We start from the raw sequence: 18,497 nt of genomic DNA, 5'->3' as shown, positions 1-18,497 counted from the left end.
GCTGGTCTCTGGCCTCTTCCTCCATCTTCAAAGCCAGTGAGGGCGAGCTGAGACCTCACACATTGCCTCACTCTGATCTCTTCTGCTTTTGTCTCTCACTTGGAAGGACCCTTATGATTGATCCCATTGGGCCTACCTGGAGAATAGGTAGGTGTCCCTATTGTAAGGTCACTGGGTTAGCAAATTAATTCCATCTACAGCCTGAATTTCCTTTTGCCTTGTCAGGTCATGTATTCTCTAGTTATGGAGGTTAAGGGGGCTACTATTTTGCCTATATACATATATGTGAAAAATAAACAGAAAGCACAGTGAGCCCCCACACACCCATCACTCAACTTCAACAACATAGCTTTATCCCCTGAACCCCCACTTCTCCCCAACCTCACCACCAGATTGTTTGAGACCCATCTCAGAAATCATCTGATTCATCCATAAATGTTTCAGAATAAACAGTTGTTTAAGAAAGTTTAGCTCTGAGGGGGAAGTGAGGAGGAGCTGATAACTGGAGGTGATGTTTGGGGCAGTGTGGGTGTGTATATTTTTGATATGGGAGCTGGAGCATGTTTAAATGCTGATGGGAAGGATCTGATCATTTTCTTGCTCTCTGTCATTAGCAAGAAAGAGGCATGTAGGAAGTTGGGGGAGTCCCTGTCTAACAGTTAATGTTTTGTTTTGCTTTTTTCTGTTGAGTGGAAGGCCAGTGAGAAAGGTCAAGGGGATGGCAAAGTTTTGAGGAGCTTGGGGACCGTTGGAAATGAGCACTGTGGAGTGGAAAGTGAATGCACTGGAGAAACCCTGGAATGTGGGACCTGTTGTGGGCCACTTGAAATGGGGGCATTCCAGTGAATCTAGTCAGCTTGGTTGTTTGACTTTTTTCCCTCTAGCATTGCACATTTGTCTGGGTGTATGTTCAGAGAGGAAAATGTTTGGTTTACACTGGCTTGGCTTTCTTACCAGATGTATGGCCAAAGGGCAGGGTGAGGGCTATTTAGAAGAGCAGCTGGATTCGTTATCCACAGACTCAAAGCTGGATGAGAAAGTAGAGGACTAGAGGTTCTGGAGAGATGTAGGTGTGGCTAGGACTGTGGGCTTAAAAGAAGCCAGTGGTAACATTGCCTGGAGGGTATAAGGAGGCAAAAAAAAAAAAAAAAAAAAAAAAAAAAGCAGCAGCAGCAGCCAGCTGACAGCTGAGTTTGGGTAGATTGTGGGCAGCTGCATTTGAGGATTTCAGGGTGATGACCAGATCCAGGGTGTCTATGGGAGGGGTAGCTGAAGTGGAATGGAATTTTAAAAAGTGCAGTGAAATAAGACAATTGAAAAATAGGACATCAAGTTGCTGCGAGAGCATGTGTGGGATGGCTCATCCATTCACATGGGTGTTGAAATCACCTGGGATGGTAAGAGTTGTAGTATAAGTGTAGGTCTTCCACGAGCTTGGGTCAGCCAAGAAGAGGGGCAAGGAGGGAGCTTCACAGTAGTGGAAGTTATAGACCTCAGAAAGGGAGATGTTTTGACTGGGCACGGTGGCTCACACCTGTAATTCTAGCACTTTGGGAGGCCGAGGCAGGTGGATCACTTGAGGTCAGGAGTTTGAGACCAGCCTGGCCAGCATGGTGAAACCCCATCTCTAGTAAAAATACAAAAATTAGCTGGGCATGGTGGCGGGTGCCTGTAATCCCAGCTACTCAGGAGGCTGAGGCAGGATAATTTTTTTTGTTTGTTTGTTTTTTGTTTTTTGAGACGAAGTCTTGCTCTTGTCGCCCAGGCCGGAGTGCAATGGCACGATCTCGGCTCACTGCAACCTCCGCCTCCTGGGTTCAAGTGATTCTCCTGCCTCAGCCTCCCGAGTAGCTGGGATTATAGGTGCCCACCACCACACCTGGTCAATTTTTGCATTTTTAGTAGAGACAGGGTTTCATCATGTTGGCCAGGCTGGTCTCAAACTCCTGATCTCAGGCAGTCTGCCCACCTTGGCATCCCAAAGCTCTGGGATTACAGGCGTGAGCCACTGCGCCCGCCCCAGGAGAATTGTTTGAACCCGGGGGGTGGAGGTTGCAGTGAGCTAAGGTCAAGCCAGTGCACTTCAGCCTGGGGACAGAGCAAGACTGCATCTCAAAAGAAAAAAAGAGAAAAAAAAAGAAAGGGAAGTATTTTTACAAGAGGGTGAGGGTATCATGGTCTAGAAGCAGCGCCAAGGATCAGGGCCCAGCAAACTTCTCCTCATGACCCTTCCAGACCCAAGCAAGCTCAACCTGAGGGGTGGTGAGGAAGTGCTGACCTCAGAGTAGAGCAAGGTTTCACTGAAGGCACAGAGAGCTCACTTTGATTTTTCGCTGTGCTGTGCTGTGCTGTGCTGTGCTGTGCTGTGCTGTGCTGTGGTACACCCAGCTTCCTGCCTGAGTGGGCCAGGCCTCTGTCTCCAGCGTATTTCTCTTGAACACTGGCCCCTGGGTTGCCATCCTTTATATGAGTCATGACCTCCACCTCCAGGTTGCCGCCTCCCAAAATGGGAAAATATTAAGATAGGTAGAAAAAGCAAACCGAACCTAAGAATTTCCAAATAGCAAAAATCATGGATTAACTTGAATATGTTCCTACCTCATAAAGAAAGATTTAATGGTATCTGTCTCCATGTGCTATACTTTTATATCTGATATTCCTCCTGGGCTCTAAGCCATATATCCTAATTTTGCTTGAAAAATGGCTATGGGGGTATATTTAATATGCATTATTTACATTGATTTATGCTTGAGATATAACTTTATTGAAAATTTTTAGTGATTTTTGTCTATACCATAAAGTCCTACCGTAATTTGATGTGTTATTTCAAAAATTCAGCCTTGTATATAGTGTCACATTATTGTGAAGGCAGTGACTAATGAAAAAACATGGAAACTATCCTAGACACAAATGATCCTTGAACTCTAAGTCTCAGATGACAGGTAAAGGGAGTTATTAGTTTGGTGGAACAATATTAAGGACCTAGGAAACAAGTGGAATTTGAAGGATGTTATGATGAGGGGAGGCTGTGTGCCATTTCTGCTGTAGTTCTGTGGTCTGAGGAGGGTCATTTTGCATTTCGTGTTTACTTAGGGACAAGTGGCCATTTTGACTGGTTCTCACTTATGTTTTGGTCATTTCTTTCTGTGACAGGAGATGCCAGTTGTGAGTCCAGAATAAATAGTAACAGCAGATCAATTTTTAAAGATGAAACTTCCTTCCTTCTTTCGTTTTCTTTTTCCTTTTCTTTTTCCTTTCCTTTTTCCTTTCCCCTTTCTTTTCCTTTCCTTTCCTTCTTTTCTTTTCTTTCTTCTTTTTTGAGGCAGGGTATCACTCTGTTGCCCAGGCTGGAATGCAATGGTGCCATCACAGCTCACTGTAGCCTCTACCTCCCCAGGCTCAGATGATCCTTCCACCTCAGCCTCTTGAGTAGCTGAAACTACAGGTTTGTGCCACCACGTCCCGCTAAATTTTGTATCTTTTGCAGAGACAGGGTTTCACCATGTTGCCCAGGCTGGTCTCGAACCACTGAGGCTCAAGGGATCCGCCCACCTTGGCCTCCCAAAGTGCTGGAATTACAGGTGTGGGCCACCATGTCCAGCCAAAACTTTTTTCTTATTCATTTAAAAATACCTGTCTCTCAAGTCTTGAGTTTCTGTGAGCTGTTAGTCTTCCATGATGGCCTGCGAAGGTAGACAGAGCCTTCTCTAGAATGATGATAGAGTCCATGGTACAAATGGAGTCTTATTTTACCTGCTTCCCAAACTACTTACCATATTGTACTGAACTTGGGTCATTTTTCCTAATCCTAGAAGACTCATTCAGGTCTTATGGAGTGATGATAATCATTTGCCAGTAACTGACCCTTAATGGGACTCAACAAAAGGTTTAATATTAGAATTGCTCTGTACAGCATTTGCTTATGATTGTAGACTCTCAAGTCTGCCTCTTGGGTTCAAGTCCTAGCTCTACCACTTACAATGGACCTTAGGTGGATTCTTAAATGCTTCTGAGTCTTAAGTTCCTTGTCCGTGCAATGGGGATGGTAATAGTACTTACCTCACAGGATTGTTGTGAGCATAAATAGCACAGTCCGTGGCACATAGAAAGTGTACCCAGTAGCTGTTATCATGTCGGATTGTCATGTGGCTTACCAATTTGATGCATTTGGGAAAGGTTAGGTTTTAACTTGTATTTCTTCACTATTTACAATATTCTTTGGACATTTGCCTTCTCAGTAAGGCCTTCCCTGACCACTCTATTTAAAGGTGCAGGCTGGGCGTCGTGGCTCACACCTATAATCTCAGCACTTTGGGAGGATGAGGTGGGAGGATTGCTTGAAGCCAAGAGTTTGAGACCAGCCTGGACAACATAATGAGACCGTGTCTCTACCAAAAATAAAAAAAATTAGCTGGTCATGGTGGTGTGCACATGTAGTCCCAGCTACTTGGGAGGCTGAGGTAGGAGGATCTCTTGAGCCCAGGAATTTGAGGTTATAGTAAGCCATAATCCACTGCACTGCAACCTGGGTGATAGAGTAACAACCTGTCTCAAAAAATGAAATAAAAAAATAAAGGTGCTGCTCTCCACCCTCTACAGCCTGCATGCCTCTCCCCCATCCTTACTCCTTGTCTTCCCCATCACCATTTCCTACTTTATTTTTCTCCATTGCAGTATTTTCCTTCCTTCCTTCCTTCCTTCCTTCCTTCCTTCCTTCCTTCCTTCCTTCCTTCCTTCCTCCCTCCCTCCCTCCCTCCCTCCCTCCCTCCCTCCCTCCCTCCTCCCTCCCTCCATCCATCTCCCTTCCCCTTCCCATTCCCCTTCTCCTTCCCTTCCAATGGAGTCTCATTCTGTACCCAGGCTGGAGTGCAGTGGCACAATCTTGGCTCACTGCAACCTCTAGCCTTTGGGTTCAAGCAGTTCTTATGTCTCAGCCTCCTGAGTAGCTGGGATTACAGATGCCTGCCACCACACCTGGCTAATTTTTGTATTTTTACTAGAGATGCGATTTTACCATGTTGACTGGGCTGGTTTCGAACTCCTGACCTCAAGTGATCCGTTCGCCTCGGCCTCACAAAGTGCTAGGATTTGACAGGCGTGAGACACTGCACCTAGCCCCTGCACTATTATTTTTAAATAAACTCTACAACACACTTTTCCTTTCAGTCTGTCTTCATCTGCTAAAGTGCGAACTCCATGAGAGCAGGCATCATGCGTTTAGTTCACTGTTCTGTTATCCATGCCCAGACCTAGAAAACAGTGTCTGGCTTAGTGGGTGCTCAGTAAATCTTTATTAAAATGAAGACATTGACTTTGATAGTGGTAATATGATTCTGTATGCCATCAAATATTACAAAAGCTGCTGTGGCTGTTTGAAATGCCCATGTTCCTTATTCAGAAGTTCTTGGCGATTGTTTGTTCATTTGCCTATCTTAAACTTTCTTTTCTAATTGGAAGAAAATTGAAGTCAAGTAGAGTAGGTTTGAGGGGATGAATAAGTTCAATGAGGAGAAGAATAAGGCTGACATTATTAACTGCTCTTCTGCTTTACTTCTGACACATTTTCCTTCAGTGCAAACATCACCAAATACCATATTGACCGGGGGAGATGCTTGTCTCAATAGTAGACTCTTCTAAGTATGATTTTACTTTTCATCTATTTTACATGCAACAGAACTTTTGCTATTTTTCTCTTTTAGGGCACCAATGCCTCTGCTCTGGAAAAAGACATTGGTCCAGAGCAGTTTCCAATCAATGAACACTATTTCGGATTGGTCAATGTAAGTATGTAAAATGTTTTATTTTCATCAAATGTTTTAGGGTATATGAAGCAACTCTACTCTAAGTGCGTTTTTATCACTGCCAATTTTTAAATGATTGGTCATGCTCCTTAGTAGAATGCCAACGTTGGGGAGGAGGCAACTTAACCTATTTTTGAAAGTATGAGTTGTCCCAGCAAAAAACATTTAATTATTGCATTTTGGGTCAAATTTACATTTCCCCCCCATGCTTTAAGGAATTTCCTTTGCATACATAACTTTCATAATAACTTCATTAGTCTTTGTAGCCAAATCTGCTTTTTTTTTGTTTTGTTTTGAGACAGAGTCTTGCTCTGTCACCCAGGTTGGAGTGCAGTGGCGCAATCTCAGCTCACTGCAACCTCCACCTCCTACCTCAGCCTCCCGAGTAGCTGGGATTACAGGCGTGCGCTACCATGCCCGGCTGATTTTTTAGTAGAGACGGGGTTTTGCCATGTTGGCCAGGCTGGTCTCGAGCTCCGGACCTCAGGTGATCCACCCGCTTTGGCCTCCCAAAGTGCGGGGATTACAGGCGTGAGCCACCGTACCAGGCCCCAAATCTGCTCTTATATGTTCTCCCTGTGTCCTCTGGATGAACTGTTCAGCCAGTCTTTCTTTAAGTTTACATCAGTACAACCAGCGTTTTAAAAACGTTACCAGCACATTGCCAGTGTCTTTCTTTAACAGTGTAAGTTGGTGGTGTACCTGAAGCAGGACAGGTTGGGAGGGAAAACTGGAACCATTTTATGTCAGAATTCCTGGCCTCATTTTTTTTGTGCTCAGCAGTAACCTCCTTTGTAGAAGGCTGGACCCAGCAGCTCTGCTTCCTTGGTAGGTTGATGATAATGGAGTAGTAACACGGTAGAGGTCGTGTGCCTCCATCCTCATGAGCTTTCTTCCTCACTTGATCCTTTTTCTCTGTGATATAGGTGTTAAGTGACATCAAATACTAACTCATAAACAATTGGTTTTCTGAATAATTATGCTGAACATAGTCTGTCAGTGCCCAGGTGTGGTAAGTAGTAATATCCACTGGGAAAGCTGGAAATATTCTCTGCAAGTAAATGCTGCCCATGACATAATAGGAAGAACATTGGCTTTAATGTAATACAGACTTCGGTTTGAATTCTGCCTGTGCTACTCCCTAGCTTGTGTGATCTTGGGCAATTACTTGCTTTTTCTGAGCCTCCATTTCCCCATCTGTAAAATGGGGGTCATAATGGCTTCTACCCTTTGGGTGATAATGAAGGGTAAATGAGAGCGCCTATTTAAAACCCTGACATGAAGCTGAGACATACTGTGGACGCTCGGTAAATGTTAGTTCCTTTCCCTTCCCAGGAGTTATCCACTGAATTGGGGCCAAGTGTTACTGAAGGGTGTCTGGGGAAAGGTGAGATACTGAGTAGAAGAGAAAAGAATGGAAGGAGGAAAGCTAAGTCCTGGAATATAGGGCATTGTGTTGGTGAAATGCTGACTTAAAATTTTAAAACAAACCTTTTAGCCATTGTGCACAAGCCTCTGCTTAGCCCTGTGAAGTAAATTATTCAAGGCATGGGAATTCTGCCCTGGCTAAGAAAAATAACAAATGCAGATTGTGGAGAGGGAAAAAAAAAAAAGAAAGAAAGAAAGAAAGAAAGAATTAAGGCCATTTCCTAGTTTGTGTAAGGATTGTGGGATCTGTGTTTATTAATAGCTTCATTTATGTTCCCTTTGAATGGTAATTTATGAAAGTTCCAGCGTCTCTGTACAAAGAGGTTTGTCTCCTGTTACATAATTGTGTCAAAGTAGATTAAAATATAAAAATAGGAAGCCTTCTATCTTAGCATACGTAGAAATGTCATGTTAAGTATGGCAGAGCATCTGTCTCGCTCTTGGCTAAACGACACACAAGCCAACAACCAGTTTTGAGAAGGTGTTCATGTTCTATTTCAATCCTACATAGCATTTTGTAATCTGTTATTAATCTTGTTAGTTATTTCCTTAGAATTTTTTTCTTTAAATTTTATTGTGCACAAAAAATTCTAAAGTGATAGTCTCAGCTGTGTTCTTCTACAGAGGTGGTCTTATAGTCAGTTGAAAATCAGTGAGATGTTTTCCCTCTTTAATAATAATCTCAGTATCCATGCTTTGTGAGAGGTATAAAATGTTACTGGGTGGGCCCTAATGTGATTGCAGGCTAGGAACTTGGGTAGTATGGTATTGGCACAATTGCTGCCTTGGCAGAGGCAAGATCAAGGGCCATTTAGAAGTCCAGAGGGTGGGAAGCTGGGAGAGTGACATGAGGCAGCATATTTTTGCCTGTGTTGCTTGGGGTTAAGTGAGGAAATGTGGTCTGAGCCAGTGGGCAGGAGCCCTGGAATATTGAAAAACGAAAACCAGCCCCCGTTCAGTTTAGGCTGTTTCACCCGAGCAAGTGGTTCCTAATTACTGGATTTCTTTTTTATTCAGATTTTTATTTTCCCTGTCGTAGGAGTTTTGATGTATTGCAATGTGCATCTTTTATTTAGCCAGCTGCTTTCCTGAGTCTCTGCATTATGTAGATTTTTTTCTCTTCTCTCTCTCTTTTTTTTAAGCACCAGCAGGCCTCATTAGACTCTTTATTGAGGCAGAGTGCTTGTTATCATTCTCGAGACTTTGATGGGCTAGAGAAGCACCAGAATGATGTGCATTTTTCTTCATTTCTCTGTGGATCAGATGGTCACTGGTATTTACAGTAGTTAACTAGTTTTCTGATATGGTGAACTAGACTCCAATACAGGGACATCCAGGCCAGTTCATGGAGTGGGGACCTTCTCACCCTCACTACTTATTCCAGAGGTGGCTCATCCCCAGGCAATGACTTGAACCATCCCTGTTGTCCCTTGGCAGTTTGGAAACACATGCTACTGTAACTCCGTGCTTCAGGCGTTATACTTCTGCCGTCCATTCCGGGAGAATGTGTTGGCATACAAGGCCCAGCAAAAGAAGAAGGAAAACTTGCTGACGTGCCTGGCGGACCTTTTCCACAGCATTGCCACGCAGAAGAAGAAGGTTGGCGTCATCCCACCAAAGAAGTTCATTTCAAGGCTGAGAAAAGAGAATGGTGAGTAGTAAGCAGTATAATGTGTTTAAGCCTCTGAAATAAGGAGAATTGATGGTTCTCTATCTCCTCAAAAGGAAGAGCTGAGATTTTTTCGAAAAGGGAAAATAAGCATGGTTAACTACTCGGTGTCACTTTTTAAGAAACAACATTTCTTCTCTGCCCAGTAAACATAAAACAAAACTGGGTTAGAAACATGCTTAAAAATGCACGTTTATTATTCCAATTTAGAATGACCTTTTTATTTTCTCCATTCTGGGCAGTATCATTGTAAGAGAGAAAAGTGTCCCAGGCAGCCTTCTGAGTGGGATACTCATTGGCCTAAATTGGTTGATGCAATAATTGAATAAAATAGTACTGTCTTATACACTTGTCATAGGTGACTAAAATAAGTGCCTATTATCTAATCAGAGCCTCTACTGTTTTAAATATACCTCTGATTTTCATTTGCCTAAGGTAATTGAAGGATATCAAATTGATTGCTTTATATGATGTTTAGAAGTCCTGATTTTTCTATCTTCTTCTTTTGGGGAGTAGGTAGTAGAAACTAGGTGCGTATTCCAGAAGTTTTGTATTGGCAGTTTTTATGACTATAAAGATATTTGTTATGGCAATTACTATTTATCTTAGATTCAGCCTTCCTTCATCAGATGTGCATGGTTAATCAGGTATTTGTTTTATAAAATCTCTTTTAATTTGATTGCTATGTTTTGAAGTTACAGTTTATACATACCAGAATAAAACTAATTTGAGTGGAGAAGGAAACAGAGCACTCTGTCAAGTTGTGAACGTGAGTAATAATGAAGGTTCACAGCTGCATTCATCTTTTGATTGTTTGTCCTTATGGCGGGGAGCAGCAGGAGGCTTCTGGAATCATTTGTATTTGGTTTCAGAACACTATCAGATAGATGCATGCTCACACATATCCCTCATCTCCCCTCTGTGTTTCATCTAGGCTGCTTCCAGGCTGGTCCAGGGTTTGATATGATCTTTGGGAAGACACCCTAGTTGTTCTGAATAAATTACCCAATGAATACTTAATTGATCATTGGTAGTTACATCATATTAAAAATTCATATTTTATCAGGGAACTTATCTAGTAACTTCTGTTCTTTTGTAGAACAAATAGAACTTTTGGTAGTTTTATATAAATGTGATGACTTTAGGGAGATACGGGAAATTTTGTTTTTGGTACGTGGTGGAAAATGGAAATGAATTAAAAAAATTCTTTGGAAACTTACTCATTGAAGCTTCTTGGTAGAGATGAGTATGTTTATATTCCATACCTGTTCACCCTTTCAGTATAAAAATTGAAGTATGGGCTCTGGGCAAGGTGGCTCACGCCTGTAATCCCCGCACTTTGGGAGGCCGAGGTGGGCAGATCATGAGGTCAAGAGATCGAGAACATCCTGATCAACATGGTGAACCTGGTCTCTGCTAAAAATACAAAAATTAGCTGGGCATAGTGGCACGCACCTGTAGCCCCAGCTACTCAGGAGGCTGAGGCAGTAGGATCTCTTGAACCTGGGAGGCAGAGGTTTCAGTGAACTGAGATCGTACCACTACACTCCAGTCTGGCGACAGAGCAAGACTCCGTCTCTTAAAAAAAAAAAAAAAAAAAAAAAAAAAATTAAGTATGGCATGTAACACTAACTACATCCATTTGCTTTTCAAGAACCAGAGACTGAAATAACCACCTTCTGCTTTCCAGATCTCTTTGATAACTACATGCAGCAGGATGCTCATGAATTTTTAAATTATTTGCTGAACACTATTGCGGACATCCTGCAGGAGGAGAAGAAACAGGAAAAACAAAATGGAAAATTAAAAAATGGCAACATGAACGAACCTGCAGAAAATAATAAACCAGAACTCACCTGGGTCCATGAGATTTTTCAGGGAACGCTTACCAATGAAACTCGATGCTTGAACTGTGAAACTGTAAGTACTAGGGGAGCTCTCATGTAACTCGCGTGTTCATATTTATGTAGGCTATGTTGCATGTGATTGCAATGTGGTATTATAGCATTTAGCAATTATCTGCAGTGTATGTAAATGATCCTATTTTTGCATATGAAACTCAAGTGCAAACTTTTGGAAGCACATATCCATCCAGGATGTCTCAGCAGGCCAAAGCTGAGTAATGAAGAAAAATCTCCTCAAATGCTGAATTGCTTTACACCATGGGCAAATTTTGGGGTCTACAGATTTAACCTATTGAATTGGATGTCAACCAGTTACCTTACAAAGATTTTGGTCATTGGGAGGTCATGTGTAATGTGGAACAGGACCATCACCCCAATTTAGAGGCAATCAGCTGTGGTACGTTGAACTTGGAGTCAGAAGACAGGCTAGACTCCTGTTTTTATAGCAGTTAACTGCGTATTTGGGGCGAGTTACTTACAGCACTGTTTTGAGGGTTGGATGAGCTTATGTGTTTGGATGGGTCTGACACATGGTAGGTACTTAATGTTAATTGAATTTGAAGATATGTTCTCCAGAGCATGATTCAGGATGTCATATTTGCTTGGCATGTTTAACTTCAACTCTGTGGGTGGCCTCATATTTTGCTGCTTAAGAGCTGAGCTCTGGAGCCAGGCTGCCCAAGTTTGTATGATGGCTTTTCTGCTTAATAACTAGCGGACCCTATGCAAATTATTAATCTTCTCTGTCCTCAGTTTCCTCATCTATAAAATGGGGATGATGAGAATGCCCATCTTGGAGGGTTGGTGGGAGGATTAAATGAGTTGACACCTAGAGCCATGCTTGGCACATGGCAAGTGGGCAATAAATGTCAGCTATAATTTTTTATTCTAGCTACCACTGACAGCATAGAAAGTCTATAGGTTCATTAGGGATCTCAAAGTTTCTTGACATTGTATGAAAAATTCTATAAGATTGTGCATTTTTCTGGAAAGAGAGTTAGTAGCTTTTGTCAGATTCTGCAAAGAGCCTGTGTCTTAGTCTGGTCTGCCTACAACGCAATCCTTCATGGATTGCTTAAACAACAGAAAATAATTTCTCACAGTTCCGGAGGCTGGAAGTCCCAGATGAAGGTGCTAGCAGGGTCAGGTTCTTGGTGAGGACCTTCTTTCTGCCTTGCAGACAGCTGCCTTCTGGCTGTGTCCTCACTTGGTGGAGATAGAGAAAGCAAGCTCTCTCGGGTCTCCTTTTATAAGGGTACAAATCTTATCATGAGGGCTCCACCCTCATGACCTGTTTGCCTCCCAGAGGCCCATCTCCAAATACCATCCCATTAGAGATGAGGCTTTCAACGGACGAATTTTGGGAGGACACAGACATTCAGTCCATTGTGAGCTGTAACCCAGAAATGTTTAAGAAATGTAGATTTACACATCAACATCTATGTTGGGAGAAGCTTTTTGGGTTTTGGCAGTCTTTCTTCCATCCTTTTAAACAATTTTTGAGTCAAGCATTCTGTTTTACCCATTGTAGAAGCAATTAGAAAACATAGCTAAACAAGAAGAGACTAAAAGTTACCAGTCATCTTCCCACCTAGAGATGATGAATTTGTAACATTCTAAAAATTAGCCCAGAGATAACCACTTGAACATTTAAAAATATATCCTGCCAAAACATTTTCTGCACATAAATATGCCAATAAGTATCCAGAGATCTTCCCTCCCTGCCACCATCTCTGTCTCTCTCTCTTCTTCCCTCCCTCCCATTTTCCCTCTCTTCCTTTTTACTTTATATTCCAGTAAAGTTCAAATGAATACAAAAGTAGAGGCAGTAGTGTGGTGTTTCCCATGTGTGTATCATTCAGGATCAGTGATTGTTAACACTTTGGCCAATCCTGATCCTCACCTGCAACCTTCCCCCGCCCACCCTTTTTTCCTTGCAATTTGTTTTTTGAAGAAATCAGGGTGTTTGTCCTATAGCATTTCCCACATTCTGGAAACATCCTTGTGGTGTACTTTAACATGTATGGTAAAATGGCAGTATGTTTCTACCACCCTACTCTTTGTTTTTATTTTTATTTTATTAAAAAAATTTTTTTGAGACAGTCTCGCTCTGTCGCCCAGGCTGGAGTACAGTGGCTTGATCTCAGCTCACTCCAACCTCTGCCTCCCGGGTTCAAGTGATTCTCCTACCTAAGCCTCCTGAGTAGCTGGGATTACAGGTGCCCGCCACCATGCCCGGCTAACTCTTGTATTTTTAGTAGAGACGGGATTTCACCATGTTGGCCAGGCTGGTTTTGAACTCCTGACCTCAGGTAATCCCCTGCCTTGGCCTCCCAAAGTGCTGGGATTACAGGCGTGAGCCACCGCACCTGGCCCCTACTCTTTGTTTTTATTTAATTGATCTATTTTATATTCATTTTTCTCTCTTCTTTTGGGTCAATGAAATATTTTTCATTTTTTGGCATTTAATATATTACATTTCCAAATTCATTTAGAGGTTACTCTGGCGATTACAACATGCATCCTTGACCTCTTTCATTTTTTTTCCCACTTTTCCAACAATGTTAGAGCCTTTAATATACTTTATCTCCCTCTCTGTCTTTTGTATTACCATTTTGTGATGAATTCATGAATTTTAATATATTTCGTGTGTTTTAATCCATTATAGTTTTTTATTCCTTTTGATAGTCAGCTTATTTTCAGAATAATTTTGTATACTTTTAAACATCAAAACTAGGGCTATATTGTAAATATGACAATTGACAGATTTTCAATATTTGTCATTTAATAAGGGTGTACTCCTTCACGCCATCCTTACCTCACCTCTTACATCTATTCTGTTGCCACTCCCTGTCTGCTGTATCTCCCTTAATATACTTTTCTTCCTCCCTGCTACCAGCCTGGCTCAGGCACCCGTCAACTCTTGGCTGGCAGTCTCAACTAAACTACTGTAGTAACTCCTACTGGATTCTCTGTTTTTTCCTCTGGCCTTCCTCCATGTTACTCTCCTACCTAAAGTATAGTAGTGGCCTGCAGTCTCACTGAAAATACCACTGCCTACAAATTCTTACATAATCTGGCTCTGTCTGTCTCTACAGGGTCACCTTTGCTATTCTGTTTCTTACTGTAGCTTTAGTGTAGCTTCTCAAGCGTTTTAAACCCCTTCCTGCTTCAGGTCCTTTGCACATGCCACTTTCTGTCTGGAATGCACACCACCTGCCCCTATTGCTTGACTAAAACCTCTTCAGGTTTCAACTTGTGTTAAATCCCAAGAGAGGCCTTCTCTGAATTTCCAACTTAATGAAGTCACCTTGTATAATCTTACAATAGTCTACTTTTCTGTGATAGCACTTTGTTGTATTTATGTATTTATCTATATGTATTTTGTATGCAGCATCTAAACTGTAAGATTGATGAGGACAGGGATAGTGCCAGTTTTGTTTTTCTCTCTGGTGCCCAAGGAGTAGTTGACATATAATAATTACTCAATAAATAGTTGAGTGAATAAATAAATGAAAATGTCATGTTTCTTGAAGAAGAAAACTATATGTTATGGGAAAATATTTTGATTTATTTCATGAGCTAGAATTGAGAAATGATTCATAGTAAAGCCTGGTCTAGACTGGTAAGTATTGAAATTATTTTTTAAATTAGGAAATACATCATGTTTATAAAGAAGTATATGTGTGTATAGTGTATGTTTATATATAGGCTATGTATACATTTTAAAGAATAGTTAAAAAAATCCATAGGCATATACACCTATAAAAAATGGAACATTAGCAATAACTTTGAAACCCTCTGTGTACTTCTTTGCAATTTAATTTTCCTCTCAATCTCATCCTTTGCCCAGGAAATAACCACTGTCTTCCATTTTGTGTGTCAATGCTATCTTTTCTTTGTAGTTTTACATACATATGCATGTGTATTTCTAGACATTTACTTAGTTCTGCATGTTTATGGCTTTTATATAGATGAAATCATATACATGTATTCTTCTAAACTTGCTATTATCATTAAAGATTATATTAATATTTTTGAGAATTGGCCATTTCTTTGTAGCGTGGTTCATTCATTGTTATTTTATAGTATACCATTGTAGGAATATACTGCAGTTTGTTTTTCTATTCTTCTATATGGTGTGTCTAGTTTTGGCTTGTAGACAGTGCTGCTACAAACTATCTGCTGGCCCACATGGGCAAAATTCTCTCTGGGATATCCTTTTGGGAGCAGAATTGCTGGCCATAGGGCATGTGCATCTTCAGATTTCCTAGGTAGTGCCAAATGTTTCGAAAGTGGTGGTAAGTTAGTTGCATTAGTAGAGTTTTGTTTTTTTTTGTTTTGTTTTGTTTTGTATGTGTGTGAGACAGAGTCTTCCTCTGTCACACAGGCTGGAGTGTAGTGGCACGGTCTTGGCTCACTGCAACCTCTGCCTCCCAGGTTCAAGCAATTCTCCTGTCTCAGCCTCTGGAGTAGCCAGGATTACAGGTGCATGCCACCACACCCAGCTAATTTTTGTATTTTTAGTAGAGATGAGGTTTTACCATGTTGGTCAGGCTGGTCTTGAACACCTGACCTCAGGTGATCTGCCCACCTCAGCCTCACAAAGTGCTGGGATTACATACATGAGCCACAGCGTGTGGCCACATTAATAGAGTTTCTAATGTTGACCCCACTTTGTATTTTTGTGAGAAACTGAATTGGGGCTTTATCTTTTATATACATGGTTGGATTGTGAGATCTAAAATTTTTAGGATTTTTTGCCACTATGTTTATTAGTGTGATTGGCTTGAACTTTTCCTTTCTCCACTGTACTTGTCTGGTTTTGCTATCAACATTCTTGTGAAATTGGTTCTCTCTTTTCTTTGGAAGAGCTTCTATAAGTTTTTATCTCTTTGAATGTTTGATAGAACTGATGACCTATTTTTGCATATCTGAAATATATAGTTCAGTTTGGCTTGTTTTTGACATTTTGATACATATCATAAATATGTATCATTTGTGTTTTGCCTTTTGCTCAGTGTCCCTTGTAAGATTCATTTGTGTTGTTGCATGATGCTTTAGTTTATTCATTTTTATTGCTGTATGGTATTCTATTGCATGAATATGCCACAGTTTACTAATTCATTTTACTGTTGATGGGTATTTGGCTGTTGCCAGTTTGGGGCAATATGAACAATGCAGCTATGAACATTTTAATACATATACCGTAGTGCACATGAACCCAGTTTCTTTAGGATATGCACATCAAGTAAATGTGTTAGGTCATATTGTATGCTTTTCATTAACATCATTAGAAAGTGTCAAATTCCCAAAATGGTTATACCACTTTACACACTCAGTATATGAGTGAGTGCTTTCATTTCTCTACATCATCTATCGCTGCTCTTCTCAGATATCTTCACTTTTGCTAATCTAGTGGCTTTGTACAGTATTCTTTTATTCAGTAAATATGTGGGTTTTTTTTTTTTTTTCCACATTTGCTATGTAAAAGCCTGAGGCACTTGAGGGTACAGTGAGAGCCCTGCCTTTCTGGAACTTCCAGCATGGACACAGTCTTTAATGACAAAATGAGTAATTAGTTAAGTAATTATAATTGCAAGATGCCGTGAAGAAGAACAGAGTACTGCATGAGTTTATGATATGGGAACCAGAACAAGGGGGCTTCAGTTCCTACATTTGTAGCCAGAGAACCTGTACCAGACTCTACAGTAACACTGTTGCTAAATCCATTTTTACTCAGTGTGGATTTTCAGGAAGACTCAGAAGATGGACTCAGACACATGTGTAGTTTTTTTTTTCCCCTTATGAAAAGGTCAGCTGATCCCAATAAATGCAAATATTGCATTGTCAAGTATTTATATTGCAAAAGCTTTTACCTAGCTTGTTATCTCCTGGAGGGTTATCACGAGTGGGAAACCTGTGCCCAAAAATGCCTTCGAAATTTTTGGATGATACTGTAGTATTTGTTATAATGGATTCCAACTGTTTATACTTGTTTTGTAGAAGTAGATGCGAGTGTGCCGGTATGTCTTTCTGGAAAATGGGGCAATCTGTAAAACCTACTTTTCTTCCTCCTGAAATGATAAGATGATTTCAGGCAAGAGTGTTTTTTCTCTGGAGTTACTTGGATAATCACCTCCATTTTCTTAGCTCCTTCAACTGGATGGGATCCTAGCAGTCATTTAATCTTTTTTTTTCTGCCAGTGCTGAGTCCCTTCTATGATATCCTAACCAGTTGGTCAACAGCATCTGATGGACCCAGTCCAGAGGCAGGGAATCAATCTCCCAAGGCGTTGCATTCCATTTTTAGAAAGCTCTAATTGTTAGAAAGCCCTGTACTTTCTAAGAAAACACATAGCCTGCAGGCTTTTTCTGTTACTATAAAATGTTGAGTACTTGGTGTGCAAGAAGACCTAATGGGAAAGATTTCCTTTACCTGGATGAGAAACAGGGTGCCTCTTTTGAGTAACATCCTTTGCCTAGGGCAGACAGCCTTTAGATGGTGCTTCAGCCAGAATTGCCAAGACCCATGTTTGTGAAGTCTAACTGTGGGATTAAATGGCACTAGATCCTGAGCAGCAAATTAGCCCCTGGGGGTACCTTGCCATTGTCGCTGCCTCAGCTGCTAGTTCCTTCAATTGTGGAAAACCTTTTTGCCAGCCTTCGTGCTTTCAGAAAACAATGATTTTCTTTTTCTTTTTTTTTCCTGGGTCTCACCCTTTGTAAATGTTGCTTATGCTTGCAGTGCAAATGTCAACTGAGGGATTTGTGGAGACAAACAGTTTCATTCTGCAATAGACTTGGAGAGACTATTTTAATGGGTAATTCATTGCTGACTTTTCTGGATAACCTTGATAAAGGCACTTCAGAATTGGGGCTTGGATATTCCACTGTAGCCTTGCATGTTCCCTTGGTTATTCTTTTGTTTGGTTCATAAGATTTGTTAGCCCAGTTGGAGCTTAATTTTGCCACTGTTTATTTTAATTTTCCCTCTTTCCATTTAAGCTGAGCTTTTGCTCTACAAATCTCTGGTTTTCCCATGCTTCTCAGTGGCTTTAACACATTTGTATCTGCTACTGGAGCCAAAAGGTTGTTTTAAGAAGTGCTTTATTAAGTACCAATTTTACAGCTCCTCATTGCTTTGTTTGCAGAGGTTCAAATTGATTAGTAGAGCTTCTGAGGCTTTTGCAGATAGGAGTAGGGCTGGGTAATGGAGGGAGGTGTGATAGTCAGTGGAGATTCTGAGTCCCAGAGATTCATTCAAATTGGCTGTAGTTGCACTTTTCCCAAGCCCACCACTGGGTACCTTTTAAAGCCAGCACAGTTTCGGCTCATGATTGAACAGCGCAGAACTGCCACCTCATCACCTTTTCTACTAAGCTCAAGAAAAGAATATGGGGATTTAGAAGCTGACTTTATTTATTTATTTAGAGTTAGGGTCTCCCTCTGTTGCCCAGGCTGGAATACAGTGGTGGTGATCAATAAGATTTTTTTTTGAGATGGAGTCTCACTCTGTCACCCAGGCTGGAGTGTAGTGACGTGATCTTGGCTCACTGCAACCTCCCCTTCCCGGGTTCAAGCACTTCTGCTGCCTCAGCCTCCCAAATAGCTGGAATTATAGGTGCCTGCCACCACGCCTGGTTAATTTTTGTATTTTTTAGTAGAGACGGGGTTTCACCATGTTGGCCAGAC

At 41.2% G+C, this 18,497-nt stretch overlaps 2 protein-coding genes across 3 annotated transcripts in view; both read left to right on the top strand.

Annotated features, from left to right (window-relative positions):
* SCFD2 (sec1 family domain containing 2) overlaps positions 1-18,497 on the top strand; it is an 807,609-nt gene that overhangs the window by 729,588 nt on the left and 59,524 nt on the right. The gene's annotated exons all lie outside the window — the stretch shown is intronic.
* The window catches only part of USP46 (ubiquitin specific peptidase 46), a 73,015-nt gene that overhangs the window by 23,033 nt on the left and 31,485 nt on the right, over positions 1-18,497 (top strand). For both annotated transcript variants that reach the window (XM_050790603.1, XM_050790604.1), the window contains 3 exons: positions 5,700-5,780; positions 8,667-8,880; positions 10,589-10,818. In XM_050790603.1, the coding sequence (XP_050646560.1) occupies positions 5,700-5,780; positions 8,667-8,880; positions 10,589-10,818 (525 nt within the window). The remainder of the gene's footprint in view (positions 1-5,699; positions 5,781-8,666; positions 8,881-10,588; positions 10,819-18,497) is intronic.

Source organism: Macaca thibetana, chromosome 5 (genome assembly GCF_024542745.1).
Source record: "Macaca thibetana thibetana isolate TM-01 chromosome 5, ASM2454274v1, whole genome shotgun sequence".
In the NCBI taxonomy this organism is placed as follows: Eukaryota; Metazoa; Chordata; class Mammalia; order Primates; family Cercopithecidae; genus Macaca; species Macaca thibetana.
The sequence above is the reverse complement of the archived record's forward strand: the minus strand, read 5'-3'. Positions and strand labels throughout refer to the sequence as shown.